Below are 18,945 nucleotides of genomic sequence, written 5' to 3'. Positions count from 1 at the left end.
GGAAACCTTTATGAAGAAGAAGGAGGAAACAGACTATCTGTAGTTATATACCTGCGTCCTGCAAGTGGCCACACTACCTCTGGGGTGGGGACATTAAAACCCCAGACACCCTGAACCTGTAGAGGAAGGCAGGTGGAGCATTCTTTACCTTTGTTGTTTGTCCGGAGTAACGGCTCTTCCTCCTGAGAGTCTGGTTGCAGAATACGGTGTTCACGGCTATGTCTTGTCTCGGAGAGCAGGAGTGAGGACTGCTGAGCCAAAGCCTGATAGTCTGGGTGCTGGGCAGGCCCTGTTAGCAGATGGAGAGGAGCATAAAAGCTTATAGTTATTGGCAGACAAGCCCCAGGCAAAGCAGTGAGCATATTCCGAGCTACAGAGGGAGCTGTGCATGAGGCTGGAAGGAACCATGTGCCACGAGATGATGTTTTAGCATCTCTTGTTTCTGGAGACCATAGACCCCATCCAAGACATGAGGAAGTCTTAGCGTGCCCCACTTACCCCAACCGTAAACTTCACAAGGAAATGGGACAGTGGAGGAAAAGGTCCCCACAGAGGCTATGAAGCTAGGAATTGAGTAGTAGTCACCTTAGGGTGGGAGCTGATGACAGTTTACATGTGAACATTTTGAAGTGGGAGAAGCTTTAAATGAATTAAAGAGGACACTTCCTGAGTCCTGCCTGCTGGAGACAGATGGCTTCAGTTCCTGTGTTGAAGCCAGTCAATTGCTTTTGGATGACTGCAATGTTCCTGTGGTCTACTCTGTTCAATGTGGCCAAAATGGGGCAGCCCGTTTATTTAGCTGCCTCCTTAAACCTGTTCCTTCCCTTTGGGAGGGAGAGACCACCTGCCTTCTCTGTGTACTGTGGACGAAGAAGCAGAGGATCAGAACCCTAGCATTTTTATGGTGACAATTCCCAAGGAACTTCTGAGCCGGCAATTCTGTCTGTTGTGCCGATGCCACGAACAATTTTTTTTTCCATCTCCAATGAAATAGATACTATAGGACACGCTATTCCTCTTTGTAGTTAACTGAATAAAATCCCACACTAGTCAATGGCTGGTAAGCCGTATCGAGGATAAAGACGGCATAAACATTTGGGGTACATTAAGTATTGCTCCAAGAAACCACAACATAACATCCTGCAGGACACACTGTCTCCTGCTCCATCTGCGAACTAGCAGCTCAGAATTTGTGCCAAGCACAGTAATAGCTGCAGGGATCTCAAAGACAGTAAGAAAACGTGAGTTTCCCGGAGCTTTGCGGGAGATCGGCTCCTCTGGTGAGCAAGCGAGCCAGTCTGCCTAGAGACTGCACATTGATGGCTTGGGTACCATCGCTGGCCAGCATTCTCTGAGACTGTGCTGCATCTCAGCTCTATCGCCATTTATCCTTTTTGGTAGAAGCCCAGGGTCATTCTAAAGAATTAGGCTGAGCTGTGCAGTGGGATGGCCTTTGCCTTGGGCTTCTGTAATTTTCTGGTCTCCTTTAAAACTGTTTTTCTTCATCTGGAATCCTTGGGGTAGCTTTTCAATTTTATTTTATTTTATGTTTTCTGTCTCCCCTTGTATTTGTTGGTTTTCTTGCTGTCAGTTAGTTAGTCTGCCGGGCGGCAAGCAACCTCCCGCTCACTTTGCTCTCTGTCCTTGGGAAGAGCTGGAAGGCAGGGCTTGCTGGGGCCTGTATTAGTGGAGATACAGAAGACACTGTGACGAAGCTTCAGAGCTCAGAGCACTTCTCAGGTTCCAGGCATTTTCTAGGCACAAAGGCAGAATCCACACGTGCTGTAGCTGGCTTGCTGCTGGCTTTGGGGTCTTTTCACTATTCCTCTGTGTCTCTGTCCTCCATGGGGTGGGCTCAAGTGTTAGGAGTTTCTGTGGCTCCTAGAACCCCAGTGGACAGTTTATTTATTTTCCGTGCTATACAACAGCTGTTGGCATTTTATAGCTCACTATTTGTGTTTGTAAATAAAGTTTTATTAGAAGATAGCTGTGCCCTTTGCTTATGAAGTATCAGTACAATAGCCAAGTCAAGTCATTATGACACAGTTAAAAATCAAAATGGGTAGCAAAACCTCTCTTTTGTATCTAAGTGGCTCTTTACAAGAAAATCCACCCAGGCTGTGTGGTATTACATTGTTATAACTCTCTCTGATTTGACCATTGGGTTAGTTCTAAATCTTTTCCCCCATAGTGGCTTCAGCCTACATTTTTTTGTTTGATTATATGTCTTTTGAGCAGGAGGTGGAATTACTTATTAATAAACCAATTTCCAAGATGGGCCTACTGATTGCTTCCCCTTTAGAATCCAGGAGAAAGCCTCTCCCTCCACATCTTCATCACCATCCTGTTCTTTAGGACCTTGAGCCCGCTGCCTCGCCGTGCATCGCTGGTGAGGTTTACTGACTATTTAGCGGCCTCCTTAATGGGAAACACTTCTGTGTCCTTTGCTTGTTTTTCTACTGACTTTTGCTTTTTGGTTTCAGAGTTAGTTCTTTATATATTCTGGCTGCTGGCCCTGTTGATTATCTATCTTCATTAAAATCAACTTGTGTCTAATTTTCAGGCACACACATAGAGACACATACAAATCTGTGCTGTGCCCATGCACACACAGGTAAACAGCCACACACAAGACCCAGACCACTTTCCCTTGGGACAGTTTTGAAAGTCTGAAGTCTAAAGGTAAAGTGATGACAGCCTGATGTGTCACTCAGAGGCTGACGTGAGCTTGCCCCGCCTCCTCTTGGCCCCTTCATCCTGCCCTTCCAGGCTCCTTCAGTGAGTTGATTGGTCTTGCCGCTCCGGATGCGCAGACCCACCAGGGGGCGGGGATGCCAGAGGCCCTGTGCTGGATGCTGCTGCGCAGAAGCTGGGTTTGAAGTGTAGCCCTGGACGAGAATCAAATGTGATTTGTGGTTTTGGATTTCCCACTTGGGTTTTGACTGCGGCCCGTCCTTGGTTCCAGTTTGATTAAGCTGATCCATTCTCTGGCCCACGGTGATTTAAATGAGCCCTTCCTCTATCAGGCCAGAAGACTGTTGATCCTTTATCATTAAAACTCAGCTCTAGCTTGTCCAATCTTGCTAGTTCCTCTACCTTTTGAATTAAACTTTCCCCCTTGAATGAAAAGGGAAAACAAAAACAAAAACAATCTACCATCTTCAGGTTTGTATAACTGGAAACTGACCACGTCCTCAGAACTATAATGTCCAAGTATGCCAATAGAGCTCAGGGAGGAGTAGGGTAGACAGTTCCCAGCTCATACTGAGAGCTGGGACCATGGAGAGACCTGGGTCTGACTTGGCTTTGACCGAGCAGAGCCTCTAGACTAGGCCTGAGGTCCACTTGGGTACCTTCTTGCCATAAGCAATGCAGGTGCAGGCACAGTTCCTTACTGGAGGTCCATGACAGACCCTTTCTTCATCACTACTGTCCTTCCGTCTCTTGGGCACACATTCTGGGGGACCAGGACAGGCATAGCTAGGAGATGACACAGCTAGTGAATCAGACATGAGCAGCCTCACAGAAGATCGGTACTTGTGTGGAAGTCTGCCTTATTTCCCCGTCCCTTGCAGGGAAGTGAGGATAAGACAGGGCCGTTTCAATCAGTGAAGTGGCTACATGCAAACCCCTGGAGCTGCTGTGTGTGGTGGCTCACACCTTTAATCCAGGCAGTCTCCGCAGCATGTCAGACGCAGCATGGACGTTTCCCTTTTCTCCTCACCTGATACGGAAGTTAATGCTGTAACCAGGAGGATTGACATGGTGTGATGTGCCTGCTGCTATCGCACAGCACTGGTGCTTATCCTAGAAGCACACCACACCTGGTTTTATGGTCTGCGTTTGTCCTTGTGTGCGCTTTTAATAATTTTAGAGCATTTGACCACATTCAGTTCTCATTGGATCTCATAAGGTTATGGAGTTGATCCTGGCTCCAGAAAAAGAGGCCAAGGCTTGGAGAGATGACACAGCATGCTGAAGATTGACAGTGACTAAGTTTCAGGGTTGGGATTGGTGACTGATTTTAGGTAAGGTCTCACTATCGACCTGGTTGCCTTGAGCTCTCAGAGAGCCACCTGCCTCTTCCACCGGAGTCCTAGGATTGGAGGAGTGAGCCACCATACCCAGCAACTAGAGGACATTTCCACTCGGCCACTTCACTGATTGGAAACAGGATTTGATGGAGAGCAAGACAAACTATACCGAATGAATGCCATTTCCCTGGGAGACGGCTCTCTGCTCTTCATAGTTCTGTGTCTGCCTCATACTGTGCAGTTGCCACCCCATTCCTCAAGGGCAGAGCCGAGGACCACAATTTCCTTTAAGTTCCCTCAAAGGGCCATGAAAGGTTGCCCCGTGAGGGTGCTGCTCAAGAGAGTCCCTGCATAATTCAGGGCCTGCTTGGTGGCAAGGGAGAAATGAAGATCACCAGAACTCTAGTGGGCCTGGAAGAATGAGGAGTCTGCTCTATAGAGAGGACATCAGAGGGGCTGGGGCGGCTGTGCAGTTAGGAAAGTGCCTTCCACACGAGCATGGGGACCTGGTTCACATCCTTAGCCTCCATTACTTGAGTGGGTGGGTGCTGATCTGTAATGTCAACCCTGTGGGGTGAGGCTGAGATAGGAAGAGCTCCTGAACTTGCTGCCTCACCCACTTTGCTATTTGATAAGCTTCAGTCCCAATGAGAGACCATGCCTCAAAAATAAGGTAGAACGGGACAGCTGATGTTGACCTCTGGGTTCCACCCACATGCAGTGACCCCCACATGCACATACATAGTAAAGACAACCACACATACATGCATGCACACACACACACACACACACACACACACACACACACACACACTCACTCACTCACTATGTTTAAAACTTCTAGTTTTGAAAACTAGAAGAAGAGAGAAGTTGTAAGAATCACTCATCGCTCGTGAGTCTCATCGGCTAGGCCTTGGAGGCAGACGTTCTCCAGCTCAGTGCTGTTTCTGGGTCTGGTGTGCTCCTTTGTCTTCTGTCACCAGCCATGCTTTGTAGACTCCACAAGTAAAGTCTGTGAGCTCCAAGACTCACAAAAGCTGCTGGGCTGCCAAGGTCGACTGTTTAGAATGAGGCTTTGACCTCTGGCTTTGTTGGTGTGGTCACGGGACACTGTCACAGTGCCCTGGAGACCTGTTTAGAAGGAGAGAGGGTAACGTGTATGGTGTCCAGGTCATGGGCTGGCCAGGCTCTGAACTGCAAGAGCTATGGCTCTAACACTGTAGCCTGCCCCTGCTGCTTCTCTCACTAGAAAAGTCTCCTGGGTTCTCAAGGGTCTATGCTGGGCGCCCTTATGACCCACTCTATTCTCTCGCCACAGCAGCGAACCCCCTGCTCTGCTCCACGGCCCGCTACCACTGCAGGAATGGCCTGTGCATTGACAAGAGCTTCATCTGCGACGGGCAGAACAACTGTCAGGACAACAGTGACGAGGAGAGCTGCGAGAGTTCTCTAGGTAGGTGCTGCTCCCCTCCCCCGAGGGAAACAAAACAAACATTCGACAGCAGGGTCAGCACATAAATCCTCCAAACAGTGACTGTGTACTTGTCTTCATCCTGGGTGTTGCACAGTCTTGGTGAAACCTGTGCCTACCATTTTGACTTTGGTGTCCTTCACATGCTAAACGATGCCTGTAAGGTTCTCCTGCACGCATCCTCCGGTGCGTTACGCCGCCTGTATTGCTATGGTTTTCCAAGTTGCTGTGTTGCTGGGAGTCCTGTGAGTTGCTTCCCCCATCTTATTCCCTCTTTAGGATGAATTCTGCAGAGTGAGAAGCCTGCTCGCGTCTCGTGACCGCATTTCTCCACACAGCTGGCTGAAATTTTTTGTTTGGTTTCGCTGCTGTGCCTGTCACTTCTACCCTAACAGCTCAGTCACAGTCACAGCTGCTCTGGCTTTGGCTTTTTTCTTTCTCATTTTTCTAACTTAGTAGTCATGAAATGATAGCCTCCCCATGGCTGTCATTGCTGACTGATTGTGAGGAGCACTGACACCCCCAGATCCTCTTAAATTGGTTTACTTCTGGGTTCCCTCTGGTGTGAATCGCCTGGGCATATGAAAGCTCTTGACTTGGGGGTTATTTTGTGGAAACTGAAGGCTGCAGCTGCAGGGTGGAAGAGGAAGGACACATGTCTTCCTTCCTCCTTCCTTCCCTCCCTCTCTCCGTCTCTCCCGTGTACCTGAGAGTGATGAACTTCTGCCCTACTTCTCCACTGTGGCATTATACCATGCCTGCTCTTACTCAGTGCTGGGGATGGAACCCAGGACTTGATGCACGCTGAGTGAATAGTGAATGTTCCGCCAACTGAACTACACCCCCACTCCCCACATGGATTTCTTCAGTGATCCCAATGAAGTCAAAAAGATGTTTGAATGTGCGTCCATTTTAAGGCATTCAGAAGAACACGTATTTCTAATGTTACAGTTGGTTTTATTTGTATGTGCATATGATCTCCACTTCTTACCCTTCATGGTGTTATGGCTACACCTCACCCATATGATTGCTGTCGGTAGAGTTCATTTGTCTTTCAGTGTTCTACTGAAGGGTCATGTTTGTAGAATTAACAAAGCAGTCATGAGGCGTACTTAATGGGTTGCAATGTGTTTTGAGGTGGAGGTAGGTAAAGGGAAGTTCTGAGAGGGCAGACACAGGGTATTTTCAAGGTCCTGGCTTGTATTTTGGTTGCTGTTCATTATGTCATTACACATGCACGAGTGAATGAGCAAATGGACCATATTCACATCACTGGTGGGATGTGGACCAAGTGGGAATTATGACCTCTAATGTCTGTATGCCCCAGGGCCATAGGAAAGGTAAATGTGTAACAGAATGGGCTCTGCCAGAATCTGCAGGGAGGGCTGAGTGAGGAGAGTAGTGGTTGTATTGGAGGGTTCTGTTTTGGAAAACTTCCTTCTTGTCTGTTTTCTTCATCAGTGCTACAATAAGAATAACCTTTCATCAGCTCCAGCAGCCACTGCCATATATGGAGACTCTTGGCATGCAGGTGCTTGGACCCCGAGTCACCTTGTGTGGTTGGGTCCAGCCCTGCATTCTAATGCCGTGCTGGTGGTTCTGAGAGCAACTGCTGCACAAGTCTGAGAGCAACTGCTTTAACCTAGCCCTAGCCTTAGAGAGAGTTTGATATTGTTATTTAGCTAGGACAATTTAAACTTCTGTGCATGGCTTTCCCTTACAAAGTCAAATTTTTATAAAGGAAAACATTTGCTGAGGAAAAACCACTGTGGGATGCCAAGGAATGGCAAACACAGAGTTGAGTGACTATCTGTATATGTACTGACTGGTTCTGTGAGTCAACTTGACACAAGCTGAAGTTATCACAGAGAAAGGAGCCTCAGTTGAGGAAATGCCTCCATGAGACCCAGCATTTTCTCAACTAGTGATCAAGGGTGGGAGGACCACAACAATGGGCCACAACTGTGGGTGGTGCTGTCCCTGGGTTAGAGTCTTGGGTTCTATAAGAAAGCAAGCTGACCAAGCCAGGGGTAGCAAGCCAGTAAGTAACATCTCTCCATGGCCTCTGCATCAGCTCCTGCTTCCTACCCTGTGTGAGTTCCAGTCCCGACTTCCTTTGGTGATGAGCAGCAATGTGGAAGTGTAAGCTGAATCAACCCTTTCCTCCCCAACTTGCTCCTTGGTCCTGGTGTTTGTGCAGGAACAGGAACCCTGACTAAGACAGTGTAGGAGATTTTCCTGTGAGGACTGCTTCATACACAGTGTCTGGTGTGCTGGTATATCTCAGTCTCACTCATGCTGCCTGAAGTTTTCATGAAAGGACCTCAGATCTCTGCTGGAAATGAGGGACATTGATTTGTTTGGGTCAGGGTTACCCTTCTACTGTGTGTTTGCCTGCTCACCACGCCCCTTTTTTAGTTTCCAGGGATGCCATTCTGCTGACCAGGTTGTCATTTGTCCATTAGAGGGATGGCTGGTCCCTCCGTAGACTGGCTGAAGTTAGTGCTTTTATATTCTGCTCCCCTGACCCCATATTCCACTTCCACAGATACAGAGATTTAGAAATAGTAGGTGGTGGCTTTGCATCTGCCCTCTGGACACTATTGTTGTTGTGGCCCATTCGGACTGTCAGTCCATCTGATGGATCCAGTCACTCTGGGAGCATGAGCCAAAGCAAACCTTCCCCTCTTAAGTAGTTTTGGTCAGGACATTTTGTCACAGAGAGGAAAAGTAACTGAGATGCCCTGCCTCCCTCAGGCCATGTGTGAAATAATTCAGTATCAAATTAAAGACTTTGAGCCATGTTGATGCAATCATTTCTCCCCCCAAATAAGGAAATGAAGAAGAAAGGAAACGGTTTTGGTGATAAACCCAAGCTGTCTGCCCTATACTCTGAGCTTTGGTAAGTCAGTACCCAGATGACATCAGGGACTGAGTGACACCTCCATGTATGGTGACCATTATGCCAGGAATCTTTCCTAGCTACCAGGGAATGGAGGATGTGTCCTGTTTGCCTTTCTAACCCTGGGCCTACCTAGTGGTCCTCTGCCTCACGCCCAGTGGGCTTCATAAGTGTTAGCAAGTAGGAAAAATCTGTTATATTTAACTTGTACTCTGTGCTGTCACATCGTGTCTTTGTTTCAGTATGTGAGTGAAACTGGCCACCGCTCAATAAAGCAACAAGTACTATTAAGTGTTCAGTAAGGAAGTCTCTGCCATTGCAACTATGGCAGCGTGTCTCAAAGTAAGCACAAGAGTGAGTGCCCTTGGCCAACCTGTGTTTCTGCATCCCTTCTGCATTATATGTCTCTCCCTGCTTCAAATGAGAGTGGAGTACTCAAGAGTCCACTTCGTAGGCTCTAAATGTGAACTACCAGGGCTCCATGCAGTGTCTTCCTGAAGCAACTCAGAGGCTTGTCTGGACATAATGTACACTCATGCCTCATGGGATTGCATTGGTTACAACACACGGGGTCTTGGCTCAGTGGCTCTGCACATGAGCTCACCCCGTGGGCTTCCTGAAACCCTTTGCTGTTAGTTCATGTGGGAAAACAAAGGTACTTTACAATGTTTATTTAGAAGAAATGAGTAAGTATGACTTCAAGGCAAGGATATGAGTTGTTCAAAATGCTTTTCTCCTACTCAGAGTAGGTTGAAAGCAGCCTCCTTCCCACGGTCGATCTCTGTGAAGAGCTGGGAGCCAGGGGTGACCATCAGAGTGCATTGCAGCGTATGTATGGGATGCTTCAGAGACTTCATGGTGGGGTCAGCTTTTTCAGGGCTTCCCTGATTTACAGCATCGCCTGTATCTTTGGGGCAGCATCACTGTAACTGTCCTATGCTTGGGAACTAGGATGTTGTGTATCTTAGATGTAGCAGCAGCTGCCATGCAGATGATGGGCATGAACAGCATTCAGGTAACCTTGAAAATGCTGCCTGAATTTGGCTTTGGTGTCCAGTGATGGCGCCTTCTGATACTTGTGCCTGGGTGTACTGCCTCTTTGTCTGTGATCTGGATTGTTTGGGTAGTTCATCTCCCTCCCTCCCTCCCTCCCTCCCCTCTACAAAAATGCATAAAATTGACTATCTTAACTTCTGAAAGTACTTTTTAAAGTTCAATGGCAGGAATTATCTTTTCTAGTGTGGAGCAATTGCTAGAACTTTTACATCTTGAAACTCTGAATGCATTTAAGAAACAAAGAAAATATGTTCTCTCTCTCTCCACCCTATAACCTTGGTAACTGCTTTCCCACTTTCTACCTTGGTTGGTTTGGGGACTTGTCTTTATTGGAGGATGCTTAGTTTGCCTAGCATGTCATCATCAGTTCATCTATTTTATAACATGTAGGCAATCTTCTCTCGGTTAAAGGCTGAATAATATTCCATTTTATTGCTTATATACCACACGAGTTCTCTGTCAGCATACACACTCAGCATCCCCCTGTTGACTATTGTGAATAATGCTGTGTGAACAGATGTTCAAATTGTCACCTGCTTTTAAACAGAAAAAAATTCAGCAAACATGGTTGGGTGTCATTTCTAGGATTGGGTCATGAGTAGCTCTTCCCTTTTACTCTGTCTTGCTTTCTCTGACAAAAGCCACTTTCCAGGTTGTTAAACTGTGGTGCTGCAGGGAGTCTTCTCTGGCAGGGAGCTGAGGGAGGACTCTGACCTAAAGCCAGGAAGGAATTGAGCCCCAGCGGCCTCAGGTGAGGCTGGAGGGAACCTCCTCTGTGAAGCCTCAGTTGTGACTTCTCGAGGGGGCTCTAGTGATTTGTATTCTAGTCCTGGGTCATGGTGACCAGTCAGGGCTTTGGAAGGGACCAGAAAGACTTTTTAGGAAGAGAACCTGCTGAGATTCAAACTTGGTGTCAGGGACCTTTGTCCACACCCCACTCACATTGTCCTGCTCTGTTCTAAGAACCCCACCTTCATCTTGTGCTCTTGCCCACTTTCTGGATGAAGAACTAAAGGATACTTAGGCCAAGTGCATGTAGCAAGTGAGTAGGGAGCTAAAGTGTGAACTTGAGTTGAAACAGTGCTCCTCCTCCTGACCCTGACCCTGACCCTGTCCACCTCCATCATCTGGTACTGTAGAACCCCAGGAAGTAGTCTAGCCAGCTGCAGAGAGCTAAAAGGGAAGGGGAAGTGTGAACCGGAGGGGAGAGCATGTTCCTCCTCTTGGCTCTCCATGCCTGCTTCAGAAGGGATAGTACCACACTGATAGGCTCCTGGCCCTCTAGAGCGTTTTCAAGGTTTGTTCTGCCAAGGAGTCGCCCTAGCAGGGAGTTCCTGGAGGGGCTTTGCGCCTGGCAGTGTCTTTATTTTCTTGCTGTGCTCTGGCGATAAGGCTTCAGGAGAATAGAAGGCTGTGAGAGGTTTGGCACCTCACTAGAAGCCAGAAATGACAGCTTTGTGCTGCTTCTTCTGCAGGTGTGTGTGTGTGTGTGTGTGTGTGTGTGTGTGTGTGTGTGTGTGTGTGTGAAGGGAGGGAGAAAGGGAGAGAGAGAGTTGGAACTTAGAAATTACATAGTAGGATCTTGCTCTCTTTTTGAGTTATGCTTTTTTTTTTCTCCTCAAAATTCATTTATCACAATCTGGACCCTCCCTCCAGTTCCACAGAATATGTCCATATTTAAGATCAGGGTCCTTGACAATATAATTAGTAGGATGAGGTCCCATTAGGATAGGACTGGCCGCTGATAGGATCAGTGTCTTTATTGTAGTAGAATTTGGGTCTTAGACATGCACACTCAGGGAGAATATTATATGACATAAAAACAGAAGAGGAGGATGCTTGCAGCACAGATGGCCAAGAAACCACAGATGGCCAGGGAGGGATGTGGAGCCGACTGTCCTCACAGCCTTCAGAGGAAACCCCTCTGCCAGCACCTTAATCTTGGTTGGACTTATGGTCTCCCACATAACAATAGATTTTTATTGTTGAACACTCCACCCCACAAGTTGGCGACTGATGCCTTTACAGCAGTCCTACCCAACCAACTTCTGCAGTCCCCCAAAAGTGACCCCTAACTAAAGCATAGCCATACCTTTTGTGGGACACCAGATATGGTGACAGAAATGTGAAGAGCTGGACAGTCATCAGAGTGGACAGGCCAAGTGGCATGACCCAGGGGAGACAGGGCAGGACCTGGGGCTGCTGAGGAAAACCCTCTGGTCTTGCCTCTGTGTGTGTGTTATAGGACCATGCTGAGCTTGAGGGATGCCTCTCATCCTGTATTTCAAGGTCCTTGTTTCCTATATTCATCTCCCTTTAGCTCCTGGTTCCTCAGCTCTGTCCCAGGTGGCTCTGGAACTGGAGTTGGTCAAGGCAGACCCTCTGTACAAGGTCACCCGCCCACTTTCCAGACAACTGGGACATTTGGGCTTGTTTCTTAGCCCCTCCAGGCCTATTCCAGTTCTTTTCAGTTACTGTAATAAGCACGTTTTAGAGGAAGAACGGGTTTATTTCATCTCACATTTCCAGCTTCATCTTTACGGAAGTCAGGGCAGGATCCTGAAGTAGAAACCATGGAAAGATGCTGTTTGCTGGTTCACTCACTGGCTTGTTCTCTGGCTCATGCTTAGCTCAGTTTCTTATGAAGCCTAGGGCCACCTGCCTAGGGATAGTGCCACCCACAGTGGGCTGAGCTCTCCCCCATCGATGAATAATTAAGTCAGTCCCGACTGACATGCCCATAGCCCATTAGAATCTAGATGACTCTTCAACAAAGCTTTCGACTGAGATGGTGGTAGTCAGTCTTAGCCAGTGGTTGCCCTGAAGCATATTAGAGCCTGTGCTTATAGGGAATTCATTTATGGCTAGCTGGTTGAAGCGAGAAGAAAGTGTCCTGATGGCATCTGGTCACCATACCTGACCACCACTGCTAACTCTGTGGATTCTGTGCCATTTACTCACCTTATGGTTCATTGAAAGAACTGCCATTTGATTAATGCTGAAATTTAGAACTCAGTGTTTCTCCCATGGGTCACCTCCACTGTCTACCATGTGGTAGAATGAGTTATCATCCTCAGTTCTTTCCTCTTTAAGACCCTTCTCACTGTTAGCAGAATGGCCAAAGAAAATGCCTCTGTCAGTGGGTAGGCTTATTTTGACCAGTGGAGTGTTGGGTGACATAAAGAGACCCAAGGTGATTGGTGTGCTTGCTAAGGGGTGGGGTTCCTTGCATTTGAATGTAGTCCAGACTACTTAAAACCCCCAGAAGGAGAACACAGAGCAAGTAGTTACACGGGCCTGAGGCCAGGCAGAGTATATCAATAGTGGAAGCTGGGCAGAGGCTGCTCACTGCATGACTTCAGGAAAGAGAAGGATGACCGAAGGGAAGGGCTACGGAATACCGCTCATAGGCGTGCTTCTGGGGCACACTTTCTCCAGTTAACCCTGTACTGCACCCTCATCTTCGCCTGCACCCCTATCTTTGCCTGCACCCCCACACTTTGTTCAATCTGGTTAGGTCAGAGCTCCTGTGATCTAATCATCTCTAAGCATGCTGTCACAGACATGCTCAGATGTGTGCCGTGGGAACTCGCTCACTGTCCCTTATCCAGTCAAATTCACCGTCACAGGAAGGGGCACAGTGAGAAGAGTTGAGCCAGTATTTTCATGGAGGAAGTTAGGCTATAATCACTAAGACATAGTGACAAGTTGGACCAGAGCATCAAAGAGGTGAGTAGGCTGTGCAGGCCACTGGGGGGATACCATTCAGGGGTGTGGAGTTGGGTGGGAGGACTGGAGGCTCTGTGAGTTGTGCTTGATCTCTGCTTTGTGGCCTCGAGCCTCTCACCAGCCTGCAGCATTGAGAGCAAAAGGCACTTATGGTTCTTTGGAAGACCTTTGCTGCCTGTCACCAAACAGATCCAAGCTACCAAGCCACTAAGGATAATTCCCACAGATTCTGTAAAGGGCTTGGGATGGGAGAGGTTCTCATGTTAGCCTCGTTCTTCCAAGTAGGGATGACGGAGCTATGAAGAGAAGTCTAGGTTTGGTAGTAATAAACCAGAGTGTCACACAAGCTGGAATTTGATGGGCGGATAGTATTTATCCTAAGACTTGTGGCTATCCTGTGAAGTCAAGAACTTCCTTCAAGGGGTCCTAAGGAAAGATCATCCCCCTTAAAGAATTCATTTAGCTTTAGTTAGAATAAAACTGCTGGAGGTCCATTTAGCAGGAGGAATAAGGAAGCTTTTTTTTCTTTCGTGCTTTTAATTTAAGAATTTGAAATCCCAGCTGGACTGGGAAAGACAGAAAATGCTGACTTCATTGGGAGAACAGGAGGCTAGAGCTGCTGATTGCCTCCTTTCTGTACCCGTGGGCTTTTCTTCCTGGTAATTGAGTGTTTGCATCCGAAGTGTCCTTCCCTTTAACCACTGCAGCAGGAGTTTGAAGATTTCTGAAACAGCCCTCATTTAGAAGCAAATCAGACAGATTCTACACTCATGGCAGTAATTGCTTCCTGGTCTCTTACCCACCGTGATAATCTGCTGAGCTGCTGTTGTAGTCTCTCCCTGCCTTTCTTGTACAAGCTCTGGCCTCTCTCCCTCTCCTGGTCTCTGGGGAATGGGAGAGGTTAGCCTAGACACTTGCAGAGTGTGCCTCCATTGTGCGGGTAGATCAGGTTTCAGAGCAGTGGAGTCACTTGTGCAGCCTTTCTTGGAGTGTGCTCGGCAGGTTCTCACAGCCCAGGGCAGCTGAACTGAGGATGTAGGGACATTTCTTCATCTGCAGACTGACTGTGAGCCTCAACCTCCTGACTCCATCAACACTCTTCCCTCTGTTGACCCTTCTTAGCACCCATTCCTACATGCACTCTGTATTGTCCAAGACTGACCAACCCTCCCAGCCCTGGAAGAAGTTCAAAGCCAGATCAGATCAAAGTTGCTCACAGTTTTACAAGTGAGAAATATAATCCACTCTTGATAATTACTCTAAAGTGTGATAAATGTTGTAATAGTGGAATGAACTGGCCTCTGGGAAAGCAGGGGCAGGCATAGGATGGCAGGATTTCCTGGCGGGGTGTGGCAAGGCTTCTGAGAAGTGGAATCTTTGCCCAGTCAGTTAGGGTGGTAAATAAAAATGGACACAAATACATGTGTTGTGACCCAAGAAAAGAACGTATTCAAAGACACAGCTTGTGGGGCTGAGGAGATGGCTCGGTGGGTAAGAGTTCTTGGTCTGCAAGCACGAAGACTCAAGTTTGAATCCCAGAACTGGATAAAACCTTGGCATGACTGCCAGTGAGGCAGTCTGCCCTCTTCAGGCACCCTAAGGTGCTCCAACAGATCCTATTTCCCAGACCTCAGCCCAGAAGGAAGAACAAGGAAACCAGGTAGGCCAGTTTATTTTGAAGGAGATGACCAAGAGGTTGCACACAACACTCACCTTTAGGTGCTTTCCTTCTTCATAGTGTTCAAGCTCAGGATCTAGGAAAAGTCAGAAAGAGAAAAAGGGTAAACACTGAAAGTTATTTAACCCCAGAATCTGCTACACGTCCTTTTAACTTGAACCAATAGTCCAAAGATTATTCTGGGGAACGAGGTGTCCTCAGACTTGGGGAAAGTGGTGTTTTGCTGCTTGCTTGGCATAGTCATACAGCCGAGAGCCGCACCAATGTGCTTTTCCTGCGACGCTCCCACAAGCCACCTGGGCCAGCCCCGGAGCAGCTGCCATACCAACAGGTTACATTCCTGGCAGCACTTCAGACACACCCTGTGATGGCTGCCTCTTTCAGCCGCTGCAACTGTCAAGTTGGAGGTGTTCCTCATATTTGTTTTTTCCTTCATAAGCTAATTTGTTCTAAAGCCATGGTGACCCTTGGAGAGCCATGCTTTTATCTTGATTTTGGAGTGGGACCAAGGTTTTAGTTAATCTTCAAATGACAGAAACCTGACTCTGGTTGTGCTTTTTTTTTTTTCTTTCTCTTGCACAGAGGTCAGCTGGCTCCCAATTTAGGTCAATTTGCATGTGAAGGAAATCTCCAAGGACAGATACTTTGTCCTCATTAGCTGATCTGTCAGGCAGCTCTTCCCAGGCGGCTCAGAACCTTTTATAGATTTTCCCTCAATATCCCTCCGGTGTGGCAGTGCCTGCCTGCTTCCCTGGAGGAACATGTTGTGGTTTGGGAGGAAATGACTGGGGTTCATCGCTCTTCCCACCACGAGCCCTGCACCTCATCAGAGGTCCCTTTACTTCTGACTTTATGCCAGCCTCCGCCTGGCAGCCTTAAAGTATGCTCACAAATCCTTCGGGACCTCTTTCTTTGGGAGTAGGAACTGTGTCCGCTCTCCCAGAAACTGGTTCGGCCTTTGTGACTGTTTGCTCAGCAAACTGTGTCACACAGATACTTCATGACACCCACTCATAGGATATGAAGTGCCACAGGGCTTCTTGTCTGGAATATGCTTTCGTTAGGCTTCAGTTATCGAGTATATATGGTAGACACGGTTCCATACTGTAAGGAAGCCTGTCATAACTAGGGTTTTATTGCTGTGAAGAGACACCATGACCACAGCAACTCTCGTAAAGGAAAACATTTAATTTAGGGCTTGCTGACAGTGTCAGAGGTTTAGTCCATCATCATCATGGTGAGAACATGGCAGTGTGCAGGCAGACATGGCCCTGGAGAAGGAGCCGAGAGCTCTGCATCTTTATCCAAAGGCATCACCTCATGTTCCACACTGGGTAGAGCTTGAGCATAGAAGCCTGAAAGCCTGTCCCCGAAGCCTACCCCCACTTCCTCCAACAAGGCCACTCCTCCCTGTGGCCCGGCATTCAAACACACGAGTCTATGCCTATTCAAACCACCACAAAGTCCAAGCCAGTCTTCAGAGACCACAAGCGTTGTATGAAGAGAGAAATATTTGGGGGATCACTGGCACTTCAGCCTACTGCCAGTAAGTGTCAGACACACCTTTCGTATCTGTATCAAAGCTTGAGGCTCCAAACAAGAATGGACATTATTATTCAGAATTTCTAAACCACAGGGAAGAGTTTATATGACATTGTTATAAGTCCTTCAATTTAAGGGTGCTCTGTTGTATAGAAGTAGGTCATTGGAGCCACAGTCCACCAGAAAGTTATGTCCTGGGCTGGAGAGAGGGCTCAGTAGTCAAGAATATGCACTGCTCTTCCAAAGGGCCTGAGTTCGATTCCCAGCACCTATGACTGGCAGCTAGACTGCCTGTTACTACAGCTTCAGAAGAGCCGATGTCTCTGGGTTTCATGGAAGCAGACATAAACATTGAAAACTAAATAAATTAAAATAGAGAAAGTTATGTCCCTAGACCACTGCTATGTATGGCTGGTGAGGGGAGCTGGTCAGAACCCACCCCCGGCATTTTACTTGCTCCACAGACAGCCCTTCCCAGACCCTCACTCCTCACGGCTTCCTTGAACCCTTGCATTCCCAGGCTCTCTCCAAGAAAGCCTCCCTCAGATCAGATCCTGTTTTGTCTCATCTCACAAAGCTCTTCCAAGTCCAGTCCTCCCCACGGTGCTTCTGACAGGACCTGAGCCATAGTGACTAACTCCTTTGTTGGCATGAGACTGAAATCTGAATGAGGTTTATTCTTTACGCCAGCCCTGCACTAGGCAGGGAAGACCACTCTGTTGAAAATATTCAACCATTCTGAACTTCTTCAACACATTGCCCACCTCAACTTCAGCGTCAAATGGGATGTGAGAGAACACTGCAGGGTATGTAGCGGGCACTCCTGAGTGTGGTTGTTTTTCCCATGAGCCACCACATCTGTGTAACCAAGTACCATTGAGCTCCAGCCTAAATGGTTAAGTCTTTGTAGAAACACCAAATTTCCAGACAAGCTGATGAGGTTTCAGAGAGCTCTGCCCTGGGTGGATGACAAAACCTTCTTCCATTCTGCTTCCCAGAAAGGATCTTGGATCAGGCGTGGTTCCATCTGGCATCTGGCCTTGTGGCCTTAGAAAAATGGGAACAGTAGTGGAACATTCTAGGGTGTGAGCATCCAGACGCAGCTAGAGGTGCGATGCAGTGGGGTGGGGGTGGGGCTGGCCATGGTAATTCCTCCAGATGTGTCCTGTGTTCCTCATAATGCCACATGCACCTCAAGCCAGCTCTCAGTCACCTCTAAGAGCTCGTCTCCGGGGCTCATCCCTGAACGGGAGAGACCCCTCCCTCCATCATGTCTCTCTCTTGGCTACCTGTTGGCTTGCCTTCTGTAAGTCTTGCTTAGTGTAGAGGAAGTTTCTTTATTGAGGAGAAGAAGAGTTTGCACTTTGATTTGACAGTAATATTTTAGAGTAAAAGCTGTCAGAATCTAGAAGGGAAGGAATGGGGAGGAAATTCTCTGAATCCTCACCATTTCAGACAATCACACTTCGAGACACGTGCAAGCAACACGTCACCTCAAGCTAATTTATGGCGTGTTTTCTATTAGAATTGCAAAGTCCTCGTAGTTGGAAGGTGTTAAAATATGACTTCACATCATATTAAATACATACTATATTTAAACTGGGATGTGAACTGAAACACAAAGCCAATTAGAATAATTTACTGAACTCTAAAGTAATCTTGGTTCTGTCTTTGGCCTGCCTGCCTGCCTTCTTTCCTCCCTTCCTCCCTTCCTTCCTTCCTTCCTTCCTTCCTTCCTTCCTTCCTTCCTTCCTTCCTTGTTTTATTTGTTTTGTGTTTTTTGTTTTGTTTTGTTTTGTTTTGGGGGGGTGCCTCTACCATGTTCCTTGCTGGATTTCATTAAAGTATTCAGAATTGGAACCATCCTATGAGATTTTTTAAATTATTCAGGCATTCAACACTTCAGCAGATTGGAGACCTAAGTAGCAGTCGTCTGAGTACCTGTTTCCCACCCATCCTGATGGGTAGAGGCCATGGTGGTCTAAGGCCAGGTTCTGCCATGTTGGCTGTGTTAGATAACTTCCTATCACTGTGGCCGGCATCTGAAGGGAGGGAAGCTTTATCTTGGCTTACTGTCTCAGAGAGCGCGGTTCATGGTCTCTTACTCATGGGTAGGTCTCCATGGTAGTGAGAGCCAAGGAGAGCTGCCAACACATAGTAGATAGAAAGCAGAGGAAAGGGAGACACTGTCACAGTGACTATTTTCTCTTCCACCAAGGCCCACTTCCTAATAGTTCCATCCATTATGAATCCTTCTCAGACAAATTCTTTCATTAGGTCAAGAGCTCTCATGACCCATTAGTTTCTGGAGCGGCCTTCGGAGACACTCCTTGAGCTGCACTTCCCTTCTTCCCTAGGACTAGGTGACTGTTAATCCAGTCAAGTTGGCAGTGCAGATGAACCATCCCATGGGCAATTTCCAGTATGAGTGAAAATGCCCTTGACAGTGGGGGTTTCTTTTCTGTCAACCCCTCAGCTCCTGATCTTCCAGCCAAAATCAGATGGTTCTACAAGATGTTTGTGAACTTTTGGA

At 47.6% G+C, this 18,945-nt stretch overlaps 1 protein-coding gene across 2 annotated transcripts in view; it reads left to right on the top strand.

Moving 5' to 3' along the window:
* The window catches only part of Ldlrad3 (low density lipoprotein receptor class A domain containing 3), a 241,803-nt gene that overhangs the window by 119,124 nt on the left and 103,734 nt on the right, over positions 1–18,945 (top strand). For both annotated transcript variants that reach the window (NM_001401870.1, XM_017592181.3), the window contains exon 4: positions 5,353–5,487. In NM_001401870.1, coding sequence (NP_001388799.1) covers positions 5,353–5,487 — 135 coding nt within the window. The remainder of the gene's footprint in view (positions 1–5,352; positions 5,488–18,945) is intronic.

Source organism: Rattus norvegicus, chromosome 3, assembly GCF_036323735.1.
Source record: "Rattus norvegicus strain BN/NHsdMcwi chromosome 3, GRCr8, whole genome shotgun sequence".
NCBI lineage: Eukaryota > Metazoa > Chordata > Mammalia > Rodentia > Muridae > Rattus > Rattus norvegicus.
This window is presented reverse-complemented; position numbering and strand designations above follow the sequence as displayed.